We start from the raw sequence: 27,163 nt of genomic DNA, 5'->3' as shown, positions 1-27,163 counted from the left end.
TTTGGCGGCCATTTTGATATGCAAATTAGAAGGTAAAAAACTCAAAATTTTGCTTGGGAACCAGTTTTTTTGGATTCAGCACCCTTGAAATATGTAAAGTAGGCCGGTTCCCAACTTGTACCCATAAATGCTCCTCACTTTCACTTTTTGGGTACATCCCATCTAGACTACTAAGAGCGCGCGCTTCACTCACCGCAGGAGCTGGATCACTGCGCGCCTCCGAAGCTCTGTCCGTTCCTGAAGAAAAGTAAGTGTATTTATCATTTTCAAGTAGAAACATGCACGTTCGTGATAATGATGTTATTATGATGGCGTCACATTAATCTTGTAAGTTTGTATTCGCACAATAAGACATTTTTCGTTAATCTTTGTCGGAAAGCTAAGAAAGTGAAAGTGAAAGTGACATGTTAGGGCGTAACCCATTCTCGGAATTAGCCTGCAGTTATTTTAGCCATGCAATTTGTGCACACACACACACACACACACACACACACATTAAGAGTAGCGAATATTGAACACACACTGCAAACCGTATAATGGTTTGTGGTTATATTAACCTGTTGATCTGTTAGCCATATTAAGATTATTTTGACATGCTACACCGTTATAGTTGTGGAATTGTCAGACAATTGTTGATTATTTATTTGTTTATGTTTAGTATAGAAATGTATAATATCTGTAGCAATTTCACATAAGGATTGTAATATTCTTTCATTTTCTAATTTCCAAAATGTTCATCTATTTCAGACCACACACACACCAACACCCTTTTTCCAGTAGGTAGGCTACATATTTATGCAAACCCAAATGTTCACGTGACCTGTAACTGATTAAAGTTGTTTTGAATGTAACTCTCCGTCACCAGTTTTCAAGGACTATCTGACCTATCCAGAGCCTCCTCCTCTGAAAGGCTGTTGTTGGGGCTTTGAAGAAGGACGAGACTGAATCTCCGGGATGATGAAGTGTAGCGCATCTAAAACAGACTGCATTGAAAGGCCTCTGTCTCTGGCCTTTGAAAAGCTCGGTCATGTTGTTGGAAGATATCCATATGTGTTTCTTTTATCAGCTGTATGTGTGGCTGCTGCCCTTGGATCTGGTTTCATCTTTTTTCACGAGAGGAAGGCAAATGATATTGAGGACCAGTTTACGCCTGTCAATGGACCTGCCAAGTTGGAGAGGGCGATTGTGTTGGAAAACTTCCCACAATCTGAAGAGTTTTCTCGGCTACGGCTTGCGTCTGAAGGCACTTATGCCTCTTTGATCATCACAGGCTTGCACGGAGAAAATATATTAACTGAAGCAGCTTTTAACGACATTATAGAGTTAGATAGAAAAGTGAAAAGTATGACGACAGGAAACAAGACTTTTGAAAACCTCTGTGCCAAAACAAAGGGGAAGTGCATGTCAAACGCAATTTTAGACATTATAAATTACAATGCTGCTGAAGTTGTTTCTTTAAAAGTAAAATATCCGTTGAATAATACCGAGTTTTTGGGAACAACCATTGGCGGTGTAGAGGTAAAGCCAGAGAGCTCAGAGCTCAGCAGTGCCAAAGCAATCAGGCTTTTTTATTTCTTAGACGAGAAGAAGACAGAGGAAAACCTTCACTGGCTTGATGGCTTTCTAAAACTCCTCTCAAACTCTACAGAACAGAAAACGGTAAGTAAAAATGCTGAGTTATTAATTAGATAATGACCAGGGCTTGAGATTAACAGCCTCCAAACCGGCCAAATGCGTGTGTATTTCAGCGGTGGCATGTAATGCAGTCACTCCTACTAGCCACGGTGGCGGGTTGAATTTTATATATAATCCATACATTTTTTCAATCTAAAAAAAAAAAAGAAAAAAAAAAAGGGTACTATACGGTTATCCAGACCACACCTGATAGATGACCTACCCCTAAAGCTACCCCTAACCCCACCCCTAAAGCTACCCGTCACTGGGGTCTATGTGATGACCTACCCCTAACCCCGCCCCTAAAGCTACCCCTAACCCCACCCCTAAACCTACCCGTCACTGGGGTCTATGTGATGACCTACCCCTAACCCCGCCCCTAAAGCTACCCGTCACTGGGGTCTATGTGATGACCTACCCCTAACCCCGCCCCTAAAGCTACCCGTCACTGTGTGGTCCGGATAACCGTATTGTTCCAAAAAAAAAAAAAAAGGCATCTGAAATAATAAACGTCTTTAAAACATCTTTAAAAAGGCATCTGAAATAATAGGAACGGATGCAATGTAGTGAAATATCTGAAACGCGTCCAATACTAATTTTCCGCAGAATAGATTCAGGATACCAGCTGCTCTTTCTGTCTTATCTCTCCAACAGTGAGTTACGCACAAACCCGCCTTTCCTCACTCGCTTCATTTGATCTGGATGAATATTGTTGTTGTTATAGGACCTGAATTTTACTGTGGGATTGCACGTATTGAGTATAATTGTATGCGCTTAAAGCTGCCTCTCAGTACTAAATTATAGTTGTGCTTAAACAGTCAAATACACAGAAATGAATGTCAAAATGCCAGTCTTGGCGAGTATTCATTGAAACGCAGTCAGTTATGTTTTATCAGTATAATGGATCTGTGCATCAGGTCTTAAAGTGACAGCAACCTAATATACCTGCTTCCAAATAATGAGATAATATTACAAATATTTATATGGCAGTTTTCCCCATGAAAATGCACCAATGTCAAAATTGTGGCCAGTGAAAATGCAGAGTGGCAAGTATCTTTGGAAAAGCTCTAGCCACAGTAGATGATGAGCAAAAAACAGTTAGTGTCAAGCCCTGGTAATGACCATTGTGTGAGTAAATAATTTTATGGAGCAGTGTTTGTTAACACTTTATTTTACAGTGCTCTTGTTACATATGCTTCATGTACTTACCATACTAATACCAGTAAATTATGCATAATTACATGCAACTAACCCTCAACCAAACTCTAATCCCACCCTAACCCTATAGTGAGTGCATGTACAGTAGGTAGTCAAACAGAATGCCTATTACCGCCGTGGTAAAATTAAAGGATTAGTTCACTTTCAAAAAATGTTTTTGCTGATAATTTACTCACCCTGATGTCATCCAAGATATCCGTGTCGTTCTTTCTTCAGTCGAAAAGAAATTAAGGTTTTTGAGGAAAACATTCCAGGATTTTCAATGACAACCATCTCTGAGATGCGCCACGCATTGCGTCCTCACGTTGGAAAGGTCACGCGTCACGTCATCTATCTAAGTTATTTGTCTGTGTTCTCCAGTTCAGAAAGGAGGGAAGGGCGAAAAAAATTCCATCTCATTTTCTCATCTTTGTTTTAATTTATTATTATTATTATTTAATTTTTTTCCATGACCTTTCCAGCGTGATGACTTAATGCATCTCAGAGATGGTACAAGACGGGCATTTGTGGTTAAAAAGAATATATATATATATATATATATATATATTTTTTTTTTTTTTTTTTTTTTTTTTAAATGACCGATCGTTTCGCTGGATAAGACTCTTATTTCTCGACTGGGATCGTGACGAGACTTTGGAGCTGCATTGAGACGGGCATTTGAACCATCAAACCGTTGGTTGCCACCAGTGATGCGCGGGTCAATGTATAAACAAACCGCACCTGACCGACGTTTTCAACTCGACCCGCTTCCTGACCCGCATTTTTTAAAAGAAGTAAATGCTCAGCGTAGCGTCTTAATATAACTTAATATATTCTAATTTTGTCAAGAATGATAAAAAATCGTCAATAAGCTCATAATTTGTACTAAAATAGTCTAAATGTTTAGTTTTAAAAACAATTTTAAAAAGCTGGCTATGTCTATTTTGATGTTTCTGCGCAAGTTCAGCAGACAGTGAGGTTCGGGTTTGTTCCGATCAGAACTCATTCCGGGTCGCTCGCCCATTGCAGAATGGCCTGCTGGTTCGAAAATATGTGGAATAAGGGCTGCCTCCGACTTTTTTTTCTAGTCGACTAGTAGTTGTTCATTTAAGCCATTCGTGGACAAATCGCCCCTTTATATTAATTTATTTTGGTTTGAATATTTTTGTTTAAAAGTAGACATTTCAAGCTTTCTGTAATATATATAGCCTATATTTCTCAAATCTGTGAGGCACAAGCTGAGTTTCGGCGCCCTCCAGTTCACATGCAATGCAAGTGATCGTGCCGGCGCCTTATTACATTGTCTGCTATATATTTGCTTCTTATTTATTAACCCTCTGGGGTCTGGGGTGTTTTTGGGGTCCTTGAGATGTTCTGACATGCCCTGACATTTGTGCTTTTTTCAGTTGCTTATAAACATATTAATGGCAAAGGTGTAAATTCACTCTATATAGCACAAACAGGACTTCCATAATATGTGAGCCACATGTATGTACATGTTTTCATTTTTGAGAGAATAATGTTTATGCATGGTTATCGAAAAAACTAAAAATTAAAGTTTCTGAAATAAGGCCACAAAACACATACTAAATATGTGGCAATAAGACTTTTGACTAATGGATGTCATCGCCTAGTGTTTTTTCTTCAAAATGATATGAAAATCATCCTGCCTAATCATTCACATAAAACGATACATTGATTTTAGTTTTTTGAAACACTTTTAGTTTGGAAAGCCAATATGCGGATGGGGCGTAAACGCTCCAACAGCATCATGCATATTTAGTAGTTCACACCTGGTGAGACTACGTCCCTGCATACTTAATGAGCCATTCATTCAGGTGTGTCACCTATAGCTAACTTAAATATACAAGCTTCATAAAAATGATCATTCTAGGAGAAAATTTCAGATGGCATTTAGAGGCTTTTGCATCTGAACTCTTCATATATACACACACACATATATATATGCATGCACATACATACTTTATAATCTTTTCAAAACTAGTGTAGGATTGAGTGCGAATCAAACACAAATGAATCTTCCAGGTGAATTGTGCAAACATAATTTCTCACAGAACTGAACATTCCAGACACCAAATCACCAACCCCAGAGCCATAAAAGAAGGCTCCAGCCAGCCAGTCTCCACTGACCAACGAAAACCCCCAGCTAAGAACTTTATGGCCATGCAAGCTTCAAAGAAGATGAGCCCAACTAAAGGAAGAACTGGTCAATGTGAGATAGCTTGGAAAAGAATGATTGGCTCAGAGATGGAACAATTCAGCCCGATCAAGATAACAGCGGAAGCTGCTCGAGCCCACAACATTCCAGACCCCCTCCTCCTTAAGGACCTCTGATAGACCTCGGGGTGTAAAATCGTTTCAAACCACAGAACTGAGATTTTACCTATGACATACTTAAAATCATTCAAGAACAATTTTCAATGGACTTATAGATCAAGCATCATGCAACGACATGATTCTATATTGTTCCTACAATAGATGGGTGCATCTGATATGCTTAGATGCCATACAATTCATGTAATTGTTATAACTGTTAGCCTAGATGTTTGAATGAAAGTGTGTTGTGTTTCATATCAATATGATCGTATGCTCATGATTCAAAAGATGACTTGATTGAAATCTGTGTAAAATGTTCGTATTCTTATAATAGTAATAATGTCTTACTGTAGCCTCTGTTCTCTCTGCTAGTAAGGAGAGCACAGATAAGCTTGACTTATGATAAGAAGTGAAGAGAACGCCACCTCCTAAATAAAGACAGTTTCTAATTGGTCCAATCTCTTCAGGAGGTAGGACAAACTTTGAGTTTAAAAATCTTAGACAGAAACAAAGCTCTCTCTGCTCTCGCTCTCAGACTAGGAACCATGTAAACGCGCAGACGAAACAACCCAAATCAAGATCTGGAGAACATGGGTTAAACAGCTTCATTCAAGCCATCATCTACTCCTCTCAATTTCCTTTCTTTTCTTAGTTTCCTTTCTTTTCCGTTGTGAGTCTCGGTTCTAAGTTAAGTTTTGCGACAAGATTTCGAGCCACGTTTCTTCTGCAAAGCCAGCTTCAAACAAAGACTTTCATTCCGCCAGCACGCCACGTGACTGACCACGTGACCCAGACATCAGGCATGCGGAGACCAGCCAACGAACGGACCGGGAAAACCCCTTTCACGCAACAAAAAGGGAATCCCCAAAAGCAAAGACAAGCAAGTACTGCCTCCAGACTCTTAAACTGAACTGGTGTATTTGATACAGATTTAATAACCTAGGAAACGATAAAAGGGTTAAACTAATGATTGATGGTTCATTCAGGTTGTGTTTTATAAGTGCATAGAAACTTGGGATTACATCATCTCACTCTTAAACTCACTCTTAAAACTTAATCTTTCCTTACTCTCTTTCTTTCTGCAACGCGTATGAATGTGTGTGTGTCTGTGTTAGATATTAGTTATGTGTTAGAATAATCAATAAAGTCTTGTTTGTATTTTAAAGAGAAATATTACTTGTGTTATTGTGCTTACAAATTTAATGTCTTAAACTTCTGATCTAAGTTACCTTGCTAACTATATAGTGTTTCACTATAGTTCGGATATTTATATCCGTTGCAGAGTTGATAGTTACAGCCAGTTCAAATGAACCGCGAACGAGTCATTTGCTCGGTTGTAAGTGACTCTTTTGAATTCCCTATAAATTAATTAATAAATCCTTTGAGCTAAATTGTAATCACTACAAATTACAAATATCCTACACTAGTCAACGTCTTTCAAAACTAAAGTATACATTTTATCATACGTATTTCAAAGTAAAGGATTCATTAGTTAGTTGATGACTTTATTTTTGACAAAACACATACAGTATATATTCCTCATCTCAGTATAGCAATAGAGTTTGCTAAAAGCTGTTCATTCAATACAGCAGTATTTGAAAATCGATCATATTTTGTAAAATTACATTTATATTTGCATTTATGTCAAAACCTAGACACTTTTAAACATCAAAAGGACATTTATTAATATGTATTCGTGTCAAAATGACAAATAAACAGATTTTCCTATTCAATTTTGCATGGAAACGCTTCCAAGACACTTGCGTGTTGCGTGAAAAATAGGCGTCGGTTCTATTTCTAGAATGCACGCGTTTTCCACGCGGCTCGTGCCGCGCCTGAGACGCGCGTCTCACACAGGCAGTGTGCAAACTCTAAACTGTTAACATGAGAGCCGAAATAAAAACGGACACGCCACGCAGCTGAGACGCTTACGCCACGCATCCAGTGTTTCACCGGCCTTATCCAGCGGATGTGGGCGTTTCACAGGTTTGTATGGATCGCCTCACATTTGCGTTTGAATAGCGCGGTCTCCGTAGGCGGAGTCACATTAAAACTTAATTAGCTGAGATGAGAACGACTGACATCTCTCTCTTTACATACATATTATATAAACTGTGAATATTTGTTTTTTATAAAAATTACTTCATTTGAAAGAAGATAATTCAAGCTTCATGCCTGTGTGACTGTATGCCTGTTTGACTGAGTATTCGCTGAGTTACAGTTCATTTTCGGACGCGTTTCAGAATTGACTTCACTGACGGAGAGTAGGCAGAACTCGCATCATGTTTATTTTTCTTTATTTGGCGAAAAGCACAACACTTTGTTTTTATTATGAGCATACACAAAAAAAAAAACACACTGAACAGGATCGATTGATGTATAACACAAGCATATAAGATAAAAATTAATATTTAAAAAAAAAAAAATTTTTGCACTCATACGGAAAAAAACGTACTCGGTTACTAATGTAACCTCGGTTCTCTCTAGAAGAGGGAACGAGTATTGCGTAAGGTTAGCTTACGCATCGGTAAAGTTTTCTTTCTTCGAGATCTGAAACCAAAAAATTATCCTTAATTTTGTATACATTGTCAACGCAGTGCAGCAGCCGACAGACCTAGGCAGGCTGTATAAGCGTGCTCATTGGCTGCTCGGCGGCAACTGCTTAAGCCTATCGGTGAGCGCTCTGAACGCGGCAACCAATGAGGGCGCTTCGCGCCCTCCACACCCTTCTAACCGTCAGAATGGGTGTGGCCAGCGTGTATATATTCAGCGCTCATAGGCTAAAATTCTGGTTTTCGCAGTCTGAAGCGCAAAAGCTTGTGGCGCGACACGGCAGGTTACGCAATACTCGTTCCCTCTTCTAGAGAGAACCGAGGTTACATTAGTAACCGAGTACGTTCTCTTACGAGAGGTCTCTCGTATTGCGTAAGGTTAGCTTACGCATCGGGAACCCTTTGTCAACGCCGTGTGCGCCGAGCATCCAGCCCATGAATCCCAGGGAAACCGGGGAAAACACTCTGCTGGGAAATGTGGCCGGTCGGAGAGACGGGCCAGCGCAGTACAGGCACTTCATGCAGCATATGAAATAGAGCGGCGCGGCCGGTCTATAAACATATAACAGTACAAACAGTAGGGCCGGAAGAGCGAGCCCATACAGTACATAAGCACTCATAAGGGTAGGAGAAAAACGACATAGTCGGTCTCACATGAAGGGAAAAATTCCCGCGCGACAGAGAATAATACGGGCGGCCAGCAGCGCGGGCCAGCACCGACAACAGCGCGTAACGGGAAATAGGAAACAGAGCGGATCAGCCGGTCTGAGTCAAACACTTCACCCTGAGTACAGTACCAGAATAGCGCCAGCATATGAACGTAGTCTGCACACGAGAAATGGGCAGAGCATACATGTCACTTATGCTGACAGTATTTTTGCCTGTAGGGCAGGAACTTCCAGGTTATAAAACCTCATGAATGTTGACGGGGAGGCCCAGCCCGCCGCCATACAAATACCGTGATTAGAAATTCCGCTGGACCAGGCCCACGACGAGGCCATGCCTCTAGTGGAGTGGGCTCTGATGCCCAGAGGGCACTGCAGGTGTCTGGAGGCATAAGCTGCTGCTATCGCGTCCACTATCCACCTGAACAAGCTCTGTTTCGAGGCGGCAAGACCCTTGGTGCGTCCGCCGAAGGAAACAAAGAGCTGCTCTGAACGCCTGAAAGCGGCGGAGCGCGTGATGTAAACTCTCAGCGCCCGGACAGGGCATAGGAGGTTATCACTGTCCCCACTGTCGGATGCTGGCAGAGCCGAGAGGGACATAACTTGTGCCCTAAACGGGGTTCCAATCGCTTTGGGGATGTAACCGTGTCTCGGTCTGAGAATGACTTTCGAGTCATTCGGCCCAAACTCAAGACATGCAGGGCTAACAGATAGCGCGTGCAAATCACCCACTCGTTTGACTGAAGACAGAGCTATCAGAAAAACGGTTTTAAGCGACAGATACTTTAGATCCGCGGATTCAAGCGGTTCAAAGGGAAAAGCCTCTAGGGCCGCTAGGACCAAGGACAGATCCCACGAGGGAACCGAGGGGGGCCGCGGGGGATTCATCCGTCTAGCTCCTCTGAGGAAGCGGATAATGAGCTCATTCCTTCCCATTGCCCGGCCGCGCGTCGTCTCAGCGAACGCTGCAATAGCGGCCACATATACTTTGAGCGTGGAAGGGCATCTGCCCTTTTCCAACAGCTCTTGTAAGAAGGAGAGCACCCGCGGGACCCCGCATGCGCGCGGATCCAAGTTTTTAGTAGCGCACCATTTAGAAAACACCGACCATTTAGACGCGTAGAGCCGTCTCGTGGAGGGGGCTCTCGACTGTGTGATCGTGTTCACGACCCCTTCTGACAGGTCAACGGGTATCCGTTGATCACCCATGCATGCAGCGACCAGCGCTCTGGATGGGGATGCCAGATCGATCCACCGGCTTGGGAGAGGAGATCCTTTCTCACCGGGATCGGCCATGGGGGTGAGTGCGACAGCCTCACTAGCTCTGGGTACCAAGTTTGGTTTTCCCATCGCGGGGCTATAAGCAGCACTGAGTGGTGCATTTCTCTGATCCTCGAAATGACCTGTGACAACAGGGAGATCGGAGGAAAAGCATACAGCGGGAGGCTGGGCCATGTCTGGGACAGCGCGTCCTCGCTCTTCGAATAAAACTTCGGGCATTGAGCATTGTCTTTCGACACAAAGAGGTCGATTTCCGCTCTGCCGAATAGGCACCAGAGAAACTGGACTGTCTGGGGGTGCAGAGACCATTCTCCCGGGGGAATGTTGTTCCTGGACAGCCTGCACAGATTCCTGGATCTGACACCGCCCTGTCGGTTCACATAGGATACCACGGACGTGTTGTCCGAGTGGACTAGCACATGGTGATCCCGTATGAATGGGAGGAAGCGCCTGAGCGCGTTCTCGACCGCTATCATCTCCAAACAGTTTATGTGGAGGCATTTTTCCCGGTCTGACCATAGGCCAAAAGCCGGTTTGCCCTCGAACAGAGCGCCCCAGCCTGAGGTGGAAGCGTCCGTCGAGATAACTTTGCGGTGTGAGATAGCTCCCATTGTCACTCCCCGCTGGTACCAGTCGGCCGCTAACCAGGGCTTCAGAGCTGAAACGCAGCTCTGAGTCACTCTGATGCGAATACCGCCGGAAGCCCATGATCTGTGAGGCACTTGGGCATTCAGCCAGAGTTGTAGCGGGCGCATTCGTAAAAGACCCAGCCGAAGCACTGCTGCGGCTGAGGCCATACAACCCAGTAACCTCTGAAATGTTTTGAGAGGTACGGTGCTGCCCGGCCGGAGGGACGCGGCCAGGCGTCGAATGCAGCGCGCGCGCTGTGTCGACAGGCGGGCCGTGTACTGATATACCTGACCGTCGAAGGCGAATCTCAAGAATGGCCTGTGACGGGGTATTATCTGGATCTGAAAAGTACGCGTCTTTTAGATCGAGAGATATAAACCAGTCCCTCGGGCGAATTTGCGCGAGAATTTGTCTGGTTGTGAGCATTTTGAACGGTCTTCTCATAAGAGCCTTGTTCAAACGTCTCAGATCCAAAATTGGTCTGAGAGCTCCGTCCTTCTTGGGAACGAGGAAATAACGGCTGTAAAAGCCCGACTCGCTCATGGAAGGGGAAACCGGTTCTATAGCCCTTTTGCACAGAAGTGTAGCTATTTCTGCTCGAAGTAGATGTGCTTCTTCCCCATTCACTCTGGTCTCGATACGCGCTTGAAAGCGCGGAGGGCGGCGAGCGAACTGCAGAGTATAGCCCTGTTTTACTGTGCTTAGCACCCGTTTTGATGCGCCTGGAATAGCTTCCCACGCTTTTGCGTGTGCAGCCAGGGGCAGAATGGCCTCCGGGCTCCGATCGCCGCGCATCGCGGGCTCGAGAGCTCGAAACGGAGGGGCGGGCGCGGCGCGCGCGCTCTTGGTGCTTAGATACGGCGGATCGCACGCAGCGATAGCTGGCCGTTTTACACACAGTGTCCCGGTGGCTTTAGACGGGGAACATAAAGTGTGAGGCGCGATGGCGGCGTCGGGGGCAAAAATGCTCGTTAGTATGTGTGAGCGCTCGAGGGCGGGCACAGGACTTACATTCAGGGGCGGGCGCGGCGCGGGCGCGGCGCGCGCGCTCTTGGTGGTTAGATACGGCGGATCGCACGTAGCGATAGCTGGCCGTTTTACACACAGTGTCCCGGTGGCTTTGGACGGGGAACATATAGTGTGAGGCGCGATGCCGGCGTCGGGGCGAAAATGTTAGTTAGTATGTGTGAGCGCTCGAGGGCGGGCACAGGACTTACATTCAAAACATGACCGGTCGTGCGAGGCCGTGTGACAGAGCGGGCAGTGAGTAGGTGTGGGCACGGAGAAGTGGACACGTGACCTACTTTTAACACTAAAGCGGCTTTTGCCTGCTTCATGAGAGTGGGCTCTGTGAGAGACACGGGATGTATAGTGCTTGTGTACAGGGGTGAGCACAGAAACGTGGGCACATTCACTGTACTAGAAACACATATGGCGTCAGCCGTGCAACCAGACATTATGCTCTTTTGAAATTTCTCTGGGTTGCCGTGAGAACGGCGGATGCGCGCAGGCGAGCGGGTAGATATACCGGCTCGTTGACTGCGAGGTAAACAGCTGCAGTAGCCGTGGCAACGGGGACTGACAGAGCGTTAAGCTTCGACGGTGGTCCAGCCGCAGGGCTGCGGGATTTAACCGTCTTTTCTTCTCTCATGTTTAGACGCTCAAAAATACTCGAGCACCCTGAGAAGGTGTGGTGCGAGAGGCGGGTTCGCTTTCTGTAAGTAAGAAAGACTGGCCGCGAGCTCGGAGAAGCAAGCAGCATAAATTTTTATCTGCCCCGAGAGCTGGGATCGAACGCGGATCCCCCGCATGAAAGCGTATGATTCTGCCACTGAGCCACAGGGGAAAACACATTAGCTTTCAGTTAGCGCGAGCATATAAAAAGCGACCTCATGTGTCGCGTCGGTGTTTGTTTGCAGGCGTGCGTGTGTTTAAAACAGGCTCGTTTACTGCAATAGTAATATTTCCAGTCGCCTGAGCTTAAGAGGGGACTGAGAAATGTGTGAGGATTGGCGGTTGTCCAGCCGTAGCGAGACTAACACACTCTCTTCTCTTTTCGCCGGTGAGTGAGGCGCGCACGCTGAACGCTGCTCGTGACCGTCCGCTTTGTCATCCCTTGAACGGCGCAATCTGCGCGGCCCAACGAGGGAGAGAGCGGGCTTGTTTTCTGTATGTAAGAAAAACTGGCCGCGAGCTCGGAGAAGCGAACAGCATAAACTTTAACTGCCGCGAGAGCGGGGACCGAACCCCGGTCTCTAGCTTGACAGTCTAGGATTCCGCCACTGAGCCACAGGGGAGAATACATTAGTACTCGGTTAGCGTCATCATGTCTTGTGACGGCGTTTGCTTGCAGGCAAGCGTGTATTTATAACAGGCTCGTATACTGCAATAGTAACAATTCCAGTCGCCTGAACTTAAGAGGGGACTGAGAAATGTGTGAGAAATGGAGGTTATAGTCCAGGCCACGGCGGGACAAAAACACTCTGTTCCCCTTTCACCGGTGAGTGACGCGCGAGGACGGAGTAGCTTTCTTGTAACGTAAAGAGAGCTCCAAGACCGTCCGCTCCTGCCATCCCTTGTGAGCGGCGCAGTTTGCGCGGCTCAAACAGAGGGAGAGGAAACTCGCTCCGAGACCGTCCGCTCCTGCCATCCCTCGTGAGCGGCTCAGTTTGCGCGGCTCGAACAGAGGGAGAGGAAACTCGCTCCGAGACCGTCCGCTTCTGCCATCCCTTGTGAGCGGCGTAGTTGCACGGCTCGAACAGAGGGAGAGTACGGGTATCTATCACATTCGCCTCATCTCCTGACGCGGCGGCGGCGCGGGCGAGAGCCGGCGGTTGAGCGGCCGGGAGGGAGAGGGCGAGAGAGAGCTCGAGGGAGAGGTTCCGGCGAGCTCCTCAGTCACAACAGTCTCCGGTGGTCGCTGCGAGCGGCGCTTCTTATTGCGCGGCCCGGCAGGGACAGGCGGAGCGACAGCTTGGTCGAAAGCTTCAAGTCGAGCCCGCAGGGTCGACATTGAAAGCTCTTCGCACTCGGAGAGTGCGGTGGCGGTGTGCCCGCGGCCCAGGCGGAGAGCGCAGAGAGGTGGCGGTCTCCGTTGCTGAGCGGGGCGCGGCACGAGCCGCAAAAACGAGGCGTTTTTACAAAAACGCCTCGTGCTCTTTTAGAATACACACAGAAACAGTAATAATGTAAAGGATATGTCGCCGGATAGCGTAGCAGGCACGGATGGCTGAAGGCGGCGAAGACGGCCGGCTTCCTCAGGCGCTGTCCTAAGCTTGCTGGTCGCTGGTTTCAACGGCGGCGGCTCTCAAGATCCAGCGATGCGAAGAGCGTCGCTGAAGACAAGAAAATCAGAATTTTAGCCTATGAGCGCTGAATATATATACGCTGGCCACACCCATTCTGACGGTTAGAAGGGTGTGGAGGGCGCGAAGCGCCCTCATTGGTTGCCGCGTTCAGAGCGCTCACCGATAGGCTTAAGCAGTTGCCGCCGAGCAGCCAATGAGCACGCTTATACAGCCTGCCTAGGTCTGTCGGCTGTTGCACTGCGTTGACAATGTATACAAAATTAAGGCTAATTTTTTGGCTTCAGATCTCGAAGAAAGAAGACTTTCCCGATGCGTAAGCTAACCTTACGCAATACGAGAGACCTCTCGTAAGAGAACGAGCCTATCGCGCCGGCGCGATAGCCGACCCCAGGGGGTTAAATACGGGCAATTGATTGATAAAACATTGATCAAAATTAAGATACAATTTATACAAAACGAAAATCTTTTAAAAAGAGTTTTCTATAAATCAAAACTTAATGAAGTCGTCAAAATCATGTGTTACCAAAAACAGCGCCGTTGCTAGGAGGGCGCCAGCGCCTCTGCCTCTCAGCGCCTCTGCCTCGCGAGTGGATGATAGCCCTGAAGACGCCTAGCAATGATATACCTTTAGTGGTAGTATACCTTTAGTTAAGTTATATCTTAAGAGTCTTCGTAGCGCATGATGCGTATGATGCGTAATGGAGATTCCAAAGCATTCTGAGATATAAAGTCGCAATTGCGTGTTATAAAGTCAGAATTGTGAGATATAAAGTCCAATTCTAAGGAAAAAAAAGACGGACTTTTTTTTTTTTTTTTACCTCAGAATAGTTTATATCTCACAATTCTGACTTTATAACACGCAATTGCGACTTTATATCTCAGAATTGCGACTTTATTTCTCACAATCCTGACTTCATATCTCGCAATTCTGAGAAAAAAAGTCACAATTCTGACTTGATATATCACAATTGTGAGAAAAAAAGTCAGAATTGTGAGATAAAAAGTCGCAATTATTATTATTTATTTATTATTCAGTGGCGGAAACAAGCTTCCATAAAAACCTTCATTTCTTTCAACTGAAGAAAGAAAGACATGGACATCTTGGATGACATCGTGGTGAGTAAGAATTGCGTGAAATAAAGTCGCAATTGCGTGATATAAAGTCAGAATTGCTTGAAATAAAGTCGCAATTGCGTGTTATAAAGTCGCAATTGCGTGTTATAAAGTCAGAATTGCGAGATATAAAGTCAGAATTGCGAGATATAAAGTCAGAATTGCGAGATATAATGTTTTTCTCGGAATTGCGTCTTTGTATCACGCAATTCGGACATCTTTTCTCAGAATTGTGAGATATAAAGTCCAATTTTAAGGAAAAAAAAGACGGACTTTTTTTTTTTTTTTTACCTCAGAATAGTTTATATCTCACAATTCTGACTTGATATATCGCAATTGTGAGAAAAAAAGTCAGAATTGTGAGATAAAAAGTCGCAATTATTATTATTTATTTATTATTCAGTGGCGGAAACAAGCTTCCATAAAAACCTTAATTTCTTTCGACTGAAGAAAGAAAGACGTGGACATCTTGGATGACATCGTGGTGAGTAAATGAAAGTGAACTAATTCTTTAAACCAGTCGTATTTCAAAGTCATTCGCGAAATGACCGCCAGGCGCTAAGGGATATTGTGCAAAACCGCAGCAAAAGAAAATATTTTTAGAACAGAAAAATAGAATCAAAAGTTAAAAATAGAGATGACAACAATATAGTCTATATTTCATATTGTAGAAAACAGAAGCCTATTCCTATAAAATATTGGGGTTCCCTATACAGAAATGGTGAATTAGTGTTCGACAAACGCGGTGGCGCATTCATTTGAACTTATTTTACTCTTAACAGCTAAAATAACTTAGGCTAATATACTCCGTAATGTTTTGGTCATACAGATAAGAGTAGAGTAGCCTACATAATTCAAAACTGTACTTTTACTTTTATGAACTTTTATTCATATTAGTCAAACAAACAAAAGTTTGACTGTGCATGGTCTCTGTCTCCGGGAACTGTGCATCACAAAAATGAACCGAAAGCCTCAGTTCAGTCACGATGAGAAATAGGCTATGTCTAAAGCCTTTAAATGTCTAAATATTTAATAATTGTTATCTGATTATGTAATCCATATGAAACTGAGAGGTACAGAGGATCTACTCAAACATGTTTAGCTATCATGTGAGCACTTCCCAATGAGGAAAGGACAAGGCATGCGTGAAAATCTCACTCTAATTAAAAGTAAATCGCCCTGAATTAAAATGTAAAAACAGATCAAATAATTTATTTGTTGAAATGTTGCGATATTGTTTCATTGAAACTCGTAAGTATTCTATAAATGTTATTTAGTTTAACAGCAGCACGAAGCACTTTGGTTTGAGATTTATTTGAATAAAAATAAAATTCACAAATCACACCCTGGTTGTAAGGACCAGTGCCCGGTTGCATAAAGCACCTTAAGTTTTTCCCTTAAGTATGATACTTAAGGGGCGATTTCCCCTTACCTAAGAGAATAACTTAAGGGTGTTGCATATAATCTCTTAAACGGTTCTCTTAGGTAAGGGAAACATTTAAGTGTTTCACGACAGCGATCCTGGATTCACGTTATAAAAGTCTGTTGTTGCCATAGATACGCAAAACACTTAACACGCCGCGTCGCGTCTACAACTGTATCACACACCGGACGCGCACTTTCTCAGTTTATGGCCAGCATATTGTTATGTTTAAGGACATTATGGAATTAAGATAATGTCTGTACGTTATGTTATGACTGTACTGTACAATTAAACATGATCGTTGCTGTCTGCAGTCTGAACACTTTACCTCAGAGCGTCCGTTAACTGAATGAATTGAGAATATCACCTGAAAATCCGATACACACTAATTGTAGCCTATATTTATTGAATGGTAGCCGATTTATGCACGTGTAAAACATCCCACTACTGAAAACTCCCAGTTGCAAAAAAACACAGTGCTATTAGCAGTTGTAACACCGCAGGTAAAGAGTGGTTGCGATGTGTGACATGGTCAAGGTCGCTCTCTAGTTTGTTAGCGATGTATTGCGCAAATATTGCGCGTCGATCAAATCGGTAGTCTTGCAACAATTTTTCATCGCTAAGATGATCCAAAGGGTTCTCCCTATCCCTAAAAATTCTTCTTGGCACATAATGATCTTCAGCTGGTTCCATAAATTCAGCCATGTCGTCTTATTTTTGTCCGCGTTACTCTTAAGGTTACGATTTCCAAACCTTAAGTTATACTTAGGGAAATGACCGTTAAGGGGTTTTATGCAACACTTAACGCTTCTTAAGGGATTATTTAAGTGAAAAAACAGCATTTAAGGGAAATTCTAAGTGTTTATGACGTTTCACTTAAAGAAACCCTAAGTAACACTTAAGGGTTTTTTTCTGCAACACCCTTAGGTTTAAGGGAAACATAAGGGCGAACTTAAGGGAAAATTACACTTAAGGTGCTTTATGCAACCGGGCACAGGAATTCCATCCCTGTGGAATTTAATATTGAGTTGAACATTTTGTTCATGACAACAAATGAACCTGCGTTTTAAGATTGTATTTAGTTTTGCTTGGAAAAAGCTGGCCCAAACCGGAGTAGCGTTTTAATTCTTCAATTATTAAAATAATAAAATATTTAGTTAATAAACTTTTATCGTGGGGGTGCAGGAGTGTTAATCGCCCCTCTTTCATAAGGAGAGTGTCGGATAGCCTGATGATGCAGAACAGGCAAAGGCAAAATTCTTTTAAGGATAAATCTCTTGATGTGTCCAAATGTAGGCCCTATAGCCTACTGTAGTTTTATTTATTGAATTTTATTTATTGAGTTTTTCACACCAAATTTCAATTGAAGTCTTCAATCCAGTTGTTGCAACTGGTTTTGTAGAGTTTTAGAGTGTGTGAGCAGTGTGTGTGTGATTGTCAACAATCTGGCATTATCCAAACATGAACTGTTGACGAAAATGCGTTCATGCCAACTAAACGAATGTGAGTGATCAGCAGATACAGAGCGCGTTAATTTGCGATCAACCTTGTTTTATTGTAAGGAGAATTCTGCTAGGCATTCTGTGTCATTGAAGCAACAAAGGCTAAATACTTTGTTACAGGTTGTTGTTGTTTTTTTTGATTTGTGTGGATGACATATACAGTATTATTATTAGCCTTCATGATGTGTTTTTACCCTGAAATGTTTAATTTCGAGAGAGACCCCAAAAACTTCAACTTGCTAAAAAGAGATCAAGCGCGAGAGAGAGGCAAAGAAAAACGCATGTTAATTTATGTTGCTTTGTACTATTTTCATTTTGTACTGTTTTAATTGTTTAATTTTGCTGCAATTAATTTGGCAATACAAATTTAAAGTGTCGCAAGAATAACAGTCTGTGTTTCTTATTTTGCATTGCAAAGGGAATAAACTCTAAACTCGATGCAACCCTGTTTTAAATAAATAAACTGTCCCGACACTTTATCTAAACCTTGAAATGGTATTTCCATTTGGTATTTGAAACCCTTCAAACTTAATTATTTTTTTTTGAAAACATTATTTCGTTGCTATGGCCAAATCAAATCAAACACAACAAAGCTCAGAAAAGTGTGTCGAATCAATAAATTAACATTTCAAAAGTTTTTATTTTTGACAAATGTTAAACTAGGGACAAAATTAGTTTGCGTTGACCACACGCTCCGCGAGGCGTTGTTGTAGCGTTGACCACACAGCTATCGCCTGAGCTCTGGCCAGAGAATGAGCTTAACGTCTTGTCATGCAAAGCCTCATTGAAGTTTTCTAAAACACAAATGCTGCCGACTAACATCGGTTATCAAGTCCTGATCATTTCATTTATTTCACTGTTATGTTTCAGTTAATAAATCTACTGACTAATTAAAATAACACGAACTATAAGACACATAACCTATTGACAAGCATAACCTTTCTAAATTATAGAAAAATTGGACACACAATGTTAACGTTTAGCCTACTTTGCTTGAATTTGATGCAAGAATAAAGCCTACATTTGTTTCAGGTCTAAATTTGTACTGTAATTTCAGTATTGTGATTATGAATTTGTTTAACTACAATGTTTCACTTGAATTGATCTGCTACCAGCTCTCAATCGCTCTCAATGAGCCGCGGCGCCGCGGCAGATTACGCAATAGAGAGAATAAACTGACACTTTTCAAGGTCTGTGATTGTAGCGCCTCTTAGCGGTGAAAGGCAGCAAATGCACACAGTGGCGGTAAAAGTATTTTTCTGGTTGAGTACCAACTGTAGGTACTTAATATTACTCAGTACTTAAATATATAATTACACTGTAACAAATAAACCTTAAAATAAAGTGTAACCCAGTGTTGTTGTTGTTTTTTTTTTCATTTCTACAGGTCCATGTGTCTTACTATACATCAATATCAAGACAGAATGAGCTTGAGACCAATTCAGAATCGGTTATCTCACTCTTCTCTCTTACGTATTCCCTGGCCATTACCATTTCGATTATGTCTTGTTCAAGGTATAAAGAATTAAATATATTCACATAAGTACATGTTTCTATCCCTAGATCTGTGATTCCTCGTCCTCTTCCTTCCTGTGTGATTGATCTCTATAGCATGTCCTCTTCCTCAGGATAGACTGTGTGATTGATGTCTATAGCATGTCCTCTTCCTCAGGATAGACTGTGTGATTGATCAATATAGCATGTCCTCTTCCTCAGGATAGACTGTGTGATTGATCTCTATAGCATGTCCTCTTCCTCAGGATAGACTGTGTGATTGATGTCTATAGCATGTCCTCTTCCTCAGGATAGGCTGTGTGATTGATCTCTATAGCATGTCCTCTTCCTCAGGATAGACTGTGTGATTGATCTCTATAGCATGTCCTCTTCCTCAGGATAGACTGTGTGATTGATGTCTATAGCATGTCCTCTTCCTCAGGATAGACTGTGTGATTGACGTCTATAGCATGTCCTCTTCCTCAGGATAGACTGTGTGATTGATGTCTATAGCATGTCCTCTTCCTCAGGATAGACTGTGTGATTGATCTCTATGGCATGTCCTCTTCCTCAGGTTAGACTGTGTGACTGATCTCTATAGCATGTCCTCTTCCTCAGGTTAGACTGTGTGATTGATCTCTATAGCATGTCCTCTTCCTCAGGATAGACTGTGTGATTGATCAATATGGCATGTCCTCTTCCTCAGGATAGACTGTGTGATTGATGTCTATAGCATGTCCTCTTCCTCAGGTTAGACTGTGTGATTGATCTCTATAGCATGTCCTCTTCCTCAGGATAGACTGTGTGATTGATCTCTATAGCATGTCCTCTTCCTCAGGATAGACTGTGTGATTGATGTCTATAGCATGTCCTCTTCCTCAGGATAGACTGTGTGATTGACGTCTATAGCATGTCCTCTTCCTCAGGATAGACTGTGTGATTGATCTCTATAGCATGTCCTCTTCCTCAGGTTAGACTGTGTGATTGATGTCTATAGCATGTCCTCTTCCTCAGGATAGAATGTGTGATTGATGTCTATAGCATGTCCTCTTCCTCAGGATAGACTGTGTGATTGATGTCTATAGCATGTCCTCTTCCTCAGGTTAGACTGTGTGATTGATCTCTATAGCATGTCCTCTTCCTCAGGATAGACTGTGTGATTGATCTCTATAGCATGTCCTCTTCCTCAGGATAGACTGTGTGACTGATCTCTATAGCATGTCCTCTTCCTCAGGATAGACTGTGTGATTGATCTCTATAGCATGTCCTCTTCCTCAGGATAGACTGTGTGATTGACGTCTATAGCATGTCCTCTTCCTCGGGATAGACTGTGTGATTGATGTCTATAGCATGTCCTCTTCCTCAGGTAAGACTGTGTGATTGATCTCTATAGCATGTCCTCTTCCTCAGGTTAGACTGTGTGATTGATGTCTATGGCATGTCCTCTTCCTCAGGTTAGACTGTGTGATTGATGTCTATAGCATGTCCTCTTCCTCAGGTTAGACTGTGTGATTGATCTCTATAGCATGTCCTCTTCCTCAGGTTAGACTGTGTGATTGATCTCTATAGCATGTCCTCTTCCTCAGGTTAGACTGTGTGATTGATCTCTATAGCATGTCCTCTTCCTCAGGTTAGACTGTGTGATTGATGTCTATAGCATGTCCTCTTCCTCAGGTTAGACTGTGTGACTGATCTCTATAGCATGTCCTCTTCCTCAGGATAGACTGTGTGATTGATCTCTATAGCATGTACTCTTCCTCAGGATAGACTGTGTGACTGATCTCTATAGCATGTCCTCTTCCTCAGGATAGACTGTGTGATTGATCTCTATAGCATGTCCTCTTCCTCAGGATAGACTGTGTGATTGATGTCTATAGCATGTCCTTTTCCTCAGGATAGACTGTGTGATTGATCTCTATAGCATGTCCTCTTCCTCAGGATAGACTGTGACTGATCAATATGGCATGTCCTCTTCCTCAGGATAGACTGTGTGATTGATCTCTATGGCATGTCCTTCTCCTCAGGATAGACTGTGTGATTGATCTCTATAGCATGTCCTCTTCCTCAGGATAGACTGTGTGATTGATGTCTATAGCATGTCCTCTTCCTCAGGTTAGACTGTGTGATTGATCAATATGGCATGTCCTCTTCCTCAGGATAGACTGTGTGATTGATCTCTATGGCATGTCCTCTTCCTCAGGATAGACTGTGTGATTGATCTCTATAGCATGTCCTCTTCCTCAGGTTAGACTGTGTGATTGATCTCTATAGCATGTCCTCTTCCTCAGGATAGACTGTGTGATTGATGTCTATAGCATGTCCTCTTCCTCAGGATAGACTGTGTGATTGATGTCTATAGCATGTCCTCTTCCTCAGGATAGACTGTGTGATTGATGTCTATAGCATGTCCTCTTCCTCAGGATAGACTGTGTGATTGATGTCTATAGCATGTCCTCTTCCTCAGGTTAGACTGTGTGATTGATCAATATGGCATGTCCTCTTCCTCAGGATAGACTGTGTGATTGATCTCTATGGCATGTCCTCTTCCTCAGGATAGACTGTGTGATTGATCTCTATAGCATGTCCTCTTCCTCAGGATAGACTGTGTGATTGATGTCTATAGCATGTCCTCTTCCTCAGGATAGACTGTGTGATTGATGTCTATAGCATGTCCTCTTCCTCAGGATAGACTGTGTGATTGATCTCTATAGCATGTCCTCTTCCTCAGGATAGACTGTGTGATTGACGTCTATAGCATGTCCTCTTCCTCAGGTAAGACTGTGTGACTGATCTCTATAGCATGTCCTCTTCCTCAGGATAGACTGTGTGATTGATGTCTATAGCATGTCCTCTTCCTCAGGATAGACTGTGTGATTGATGTCTATAGCATGTCCTCTTCCTCAGGATAGACTGTGTGATTGATGTCTGTAGCATGTCCTTTTCCTCAGGATAGACTGTGTGATTGATCTCTATAGCATGTCCTCTTCCTCAGGATAGACTGTGTGATTGATGTCTATAGCGTGTCCTCTTCCTCAGGATAGACTGTGTGATTGATGTCTATAGCATGTCCTCTTCCTCAGGATAGACTGTGTGATTGATCTCTATAACATGTCCTCTTACTCAGGATAGACTGTGTGATTGATCTCTATAGCATGTCCTCTTCCTCAGGATAGACTGTGTGATTGATCTCTATAGCATGTCCTCTTCCTCAGGTTAGACTGTGTGATTGACGTCTATAGCATGTCCTCTTCCTCAGGATAGACTGTGTGATTGATCTCTATAACATGTCCTCTTACTCAGGATAGACTGTGTGATTGATGTCTATAGCATGTCCTCTTCCTCAGGATAGACTGTGTGATTGACGTCTATAGCATGTCCTCTTCCTCAGGATAGACTGTGTGACTGATCTCTATAGCATGTCCTCTTCCTCAGGATAGACTGTGTGATTGATCTCTATAGCATGTCCTCTTCCTCAGGATAGACTGTGTGATTGATGTCTATAGCATGTCCTCTTCCTCAGGATAGACTTTGTGATTGATGTCTATAGCATGTCCTCTTCCTCAGGATAGACTGTGTGATTGATCTCTATAGCATGTCCTCTTCCTCAGGATAGACTGTGTGATTGATCTCTATAGCATGTCCTCTTCCTCAGGATAGACTGTGTGATTGATCTCTATAGCATGTCCTCTTCCTCAGGATAGACTGTGTGATTGATGTCTATAGCATGTCCTCTTCCTCAGGATAGACTTTGTGATTGATGTCTATAGCATGTCCTCTTCCTCAGGATAGACTGTGTGATTGATCTCTATAGCATGTCCTCTTCCTCAGGATAGACTGTGTGATTGATGTCTATAGCATGTCCTCTTCCTCAGGATAGACTTTGTGATTGATGTCTATAGCATGTCCTCTTCCTCAGGATAGACTGTGTGATTGATCTCTATAGCATGTCCTCTTCCTCAGGTTAGACTGTGTGATTGATCTCTATAGCATGTCCTCTTCCTCAGGGTAGACTGTGTGATTGATCTCTATAGCATGTCCTCTTCCTCAGGATAGACTGTGTGATTGATGTCTATAGCATGTCCTCTTCCTCAGGTTAGACTGTGTGATTGATCTCTATAACATGTCCTCTTCCTCAGGTTAGACTGTGTGATTGATCTCTATAGCATGTCCTCTTCCTCAGGTTAGAATGTGTGATTGATCTCTATAGCATGTCCTCTTCCTCAGGATAGACTGTGTGATTGATCTCTATAGCATGTCCTCTTCCTCAGGATAGACTGTGTGATTGATGTCTATAGCATGTCCTCTTCCTCAGGATAGACTGTGTGACTGATCTCTATAGCATGTCCTCTTCCTCACGAAAGACTGTGTGATTGATCTCTATAGCATGTCCTCTTCCTCAGGATAGACTGTGTGATTGATCAATATAGCATGTCCTCTTCCTCAGGATAGACTGTGTAATTGATCTCTATAGCATGTCCTCTTCCTCAGGATAGACTGTGTGATTGATCAATATAGCATGTCCTCTTCCTCAGGTTAGACTGTGTGATTGATGTCTATAGCATGTCCTCTTCCTCAGGATAGACTGTGTGATTGATCAATATAGCATGTCCTCTTCCTCAGGTTAGACTGTGTGACTGATCTCTATAGCATGTCCTCTTCCTCAGGTTAGACTGTGTGATTGATGTCTATAGCATGTCCTCTTCCTCAGGATAGACTGTGTGATTGATCAATATGGCATGTCCTCTTCCTCAGGATAGAATGTGTGATTGATCTCTATAGCATGTACTCTTCCTCAGGTTAGACTTTGTGATTGATGTCTATAGCATGTCCTCTTCCTCAGGATAGACTGTGTGATTGATCAATATGGCATGTCCTCTTCCTCAGGATAGAATGTGTGATTGATCTCTATAGCATGTCCTCTTCCTCAGGATAGACTGTGTGATTGATGTCTATCGCATGTCCTCTTCCTCAGGATAGACTGTGTGATTGATGTCTATCGCATGTCCTCTTCCTCAGGATAGACTGTGTGCTGATGTCTATAGCATGTCCTCTTCCTCAGGATAGACTGTGTGATTGATCTCTATAGCATGTCCTCTTCCTCAGGTTAGACTGTGTGATTGATCTCTATAGCATGTCCTCTTCCTCAGGATAGACTGTGTGATTGACGTCTATAGCATGTCCTCTTCCTCAGGATAGACTGTGTGATTGATGTCTATAGCATGTCCTCTTCCTCAGGATAGACTGTGTTACTGATCTCTATAGCATGTCCTCTTCCTCAGGATAGAATGTGTGATTGATGTCTATAGCATGTCCTCTTCCTCAGGATAGACTGTGTGATTGATCTCTATAGCATGTCCTCTTCCTCAGGATAGACTGTGTGATTGATGTCTATAGCATGTCCTCTTCCTCAGGATAGACTGTGTTACTGATCTCTATAGCATGTCCTCTTCCTCAGGATAGAATGTGTGATTGATGTCTATAGCATGTCCTCTTCCTCAGGATAGACTGTGTGATTGATCTCTATAGCATGTCCTCTTCCTCAGGATAGACTGTGTGATTGACGTCTATAGCATGTCCTCTTCCTCAGGATAGACTGTGTGATTGATCTCTATAGCATGTCCTCTTCCTCAGGATAGATTGTGTGATTGATGTCTATTGCATGTCCTCTTCCTCAGGATAGAATGTGTGATTGATGTCTATAGCATGTCCTCTTCCTCAGGATAGACTGTGTGATTGATCTCTATAGCATGTCCTCTTCCTCAGGATAGACTGTGTGATTGATGTCTATAGCATGTCCTCTTCCTCAGGATAGACTGTGTGATTGATGTCTATAGCATGTCCTCTTCCTCAGGATAGACTGTGTTACTGATCTCTATAGCATGTCCTCTTCCTCAGGATAGAATGTGTGATTGATGTCTATAGCATGTCCTCTTCCTCAGGATAGACTGTGTGATTGATCTCTATAGCATGTCCTCTTCCTCAGGATAGACTGTGTGATTGATCTCTATAGCATGTCCTCTTCCTCAGGATAGACTGTGTGATTGATCTCTATAGCATGTCCTCTTCCTCAGGATAGACTGTGTGATTGATGTCTATAGCATGTCCTCTTCCTCAGGTTAGACCCTGTCAGGACAAAGGTGTGGGTGGCTACGTTCGGTGTGGTCTCCGCTGGGATGGCCGTGTTGGCCAGCTTTGGTCTGCTGCTGTTCTGTGGGATGCCGTTTGCCATGACCGTGGGCACAGCCCCCTTTCTGATTCTGGGTAAATGTCATTTATTTCATCATCTAGTAGGTGTCTCACAGCTGATGTTCACAGGCTCACCGTCTCTGCTTTCCTCCAGGTGTTGGCGTTGATGACATGTTCATTATGATCTCCTGCTGGCAGAAGACTGAAGTTCATAAAGCCGTTGAGCTTCGTTTAGCAGAAACGTACAAAGAGGCCGGCGTGTCCATCACTATCACCACACTGACAGATGTGCTGGCTTTCTACATCGGCCTCATGACGCCCTTCCGCTCAGTTCAGTCCTTCTGCATGTACACCAGCACAGCTCTTCTGTTCTGCTACATCTTCAACATCACCTTCTTTGGCACGTGTCTCGCACTGAACGGACGGAGAGAGAAAGGCAACAGACACTGGCTGACCTTCATGAAACTCCCAGAAGCCACTGGTGATGATGGAGGTTGTTGTGTTGGTGGGGCGTATGATAAAAACACAGATAAGGAATTTGAAATGCCAATAGATTCATTCTTTAAAAACTATTACGGCCCTTTTCTGACAAGAGTGTGGGTTAAGGCGCTTGTGTGTCTGATATATGCCGGGTATTTGGCAGTCAGTATCTATGGATGCTTCCAAATGCAGGAAGGTCTAGATCTGAAGCATTTAGCAGCAGACAGCTCATATGTTGGTAGTTACTATGACAAAGAAGATGATTTCTTCTCTGCCTTTGGTCCCAATGTTATGTTAGTTATAAAGGATGAAGACTTTCACTACTGGAACCCAACTGCTCGTGAAAGTCTTGACTTGTGTTTGGAAAAATTTCAAAATCTGCCAGTGGCAGATTCAGGCATTTCACCCATTTCTTGGCTGAGTGCGTACATGCAGTATGGACTGAGTGCAGGTCTTAATTTAGATGATGAAATTCAATTCAAACGCTATTTAGCTACATTTCTTAATCGGTCTGGTTTTAGTCAAGATGTTAATTTCATTAACAATCAAATCCATGCGTCACGAATGTTTGTTCTGACTGTGAATATCCGCACAGCGATTGATGAGAAGAACATGCTGAATGCATTTAGAGAAACCGCAGAAAAATGTGGGAAGTTGCAGCCATCCGTTGATCTGATAGTGTATCACCCCGCATTCATCTATTTCGACCAATACGCCGTCATCATCACTAATACAATCCAGAATATAGTAGTTGCTACATGTGCAATGCTAGTCATTTCACTCCTGTTGATCCCAAACCCTCTTTGCTCTCTCTGGGTGACATTTGCCATCGCATCTGTCATTGTGGGAGTGGCCGGATTCATGGCATTATGGGATGTTAGTTTAGACTCTGTGTCTATGATTAATCTTGTTATCTGTATCGGGTTTTCTGTCGACTTCTCTGCTCACATATGCTATGCTTTTGTGTCAAGTGAAAAGTCCTCAGCGAATGAGAGAGCCACAGATGCCGTCACTAAGCTGGGCTATCCCATCATTCAGGGTGCGGTGTCTACTATTGCCGGTGTGGTGGTGCTCTCGACTGCTAAAAGCTACCTCTTCAGGACCTTCTTCAAAATCATGTTCTTAGTCATTCTGTTTGGGGCCGTCCATGGCATCATATTCATACCGGTGTTCCTGACCTTCCTCGGCAATTTTAGTAACCGTCATGAAAGAAAAAAAGAAAATCTTCCAGAGCAAAGTGGAATGATTGCTTTCACAGAGTCTGCTGATCCTGACTGTTGCTGAGCTTACTTTACTGAAAGATTTTGCATGTTGAAGTTAC

The 27,163-nt window shown here is 43.3% G+C and overlaps 1 protein-coding gene across 1 annotated transcript; it reads left to right on the top strand.

Annotated features, from left to right (window-relative positions):
- Window positions 1-209: 209 nt before the first annotated feature.
- On the top strand, window positions 210-27,163 carry LOC307170599 (patched domain-containing protein 3-like). The gene is made up of 5 exons (XM_079891777.1): window positions 210-247; window positions 866-1,659; window positions 19,070-19,197; window positions 25,292-25,437; window positions 25,517-27,163. The coding sequence occupies exons 2-5, from the start codon at window positions 955-957 to the stop codon at window positions 27,124-27,126; spliced, it is 2,589 nt and encodes an 862-aa protein (XP_079747903.1). The 5' UTR covers window positions 210-247; window positions 866-954; the 3' UTR covers window positions 27,127-27,163.

Source organism: Squalius cephalus (genome assembly GCF_949319135.1).
Source record: "Squalius cephalus genome assembly, chromosome: 1".
Taxonomy (NCBI): domain Eukaryota; kingdom Metazoa; phylum Chordata; class Actinopteri; order Cypriniformes; family Leuciscidae; genus Squalius; species Squalius cephalus.
Note: the sequence above shows the minus strand (reverse complement) of the source record. Positions and strands in the feature narration are given on the sequence as shown.

Excerpts from the sequence above, each read along its gene's own strand:
- LOC307170599 (XM_079891777.1), top strand. The coding sequence starts at position 955 with ATGATGAAGTGTAGCGCATCTAAAACAGACTGCATTGAAAGGCCTCTG. Across the intron at positions 1,660-19,069 it reads ACTCTACAGAACAGAAAACG|GTCCATGTGTCTTACTATAC; the intron begins GTAAGTAAAAAT and ends TCATTTCTACAG. Across the intron at positions 19,198-25,291 it reads TCGATTATGTCTTGTTCAAG|GTTAGACCCTGTCAGGACAA; the intron begins GTATAAAGAATT and ends CCTCTTCCTCAG.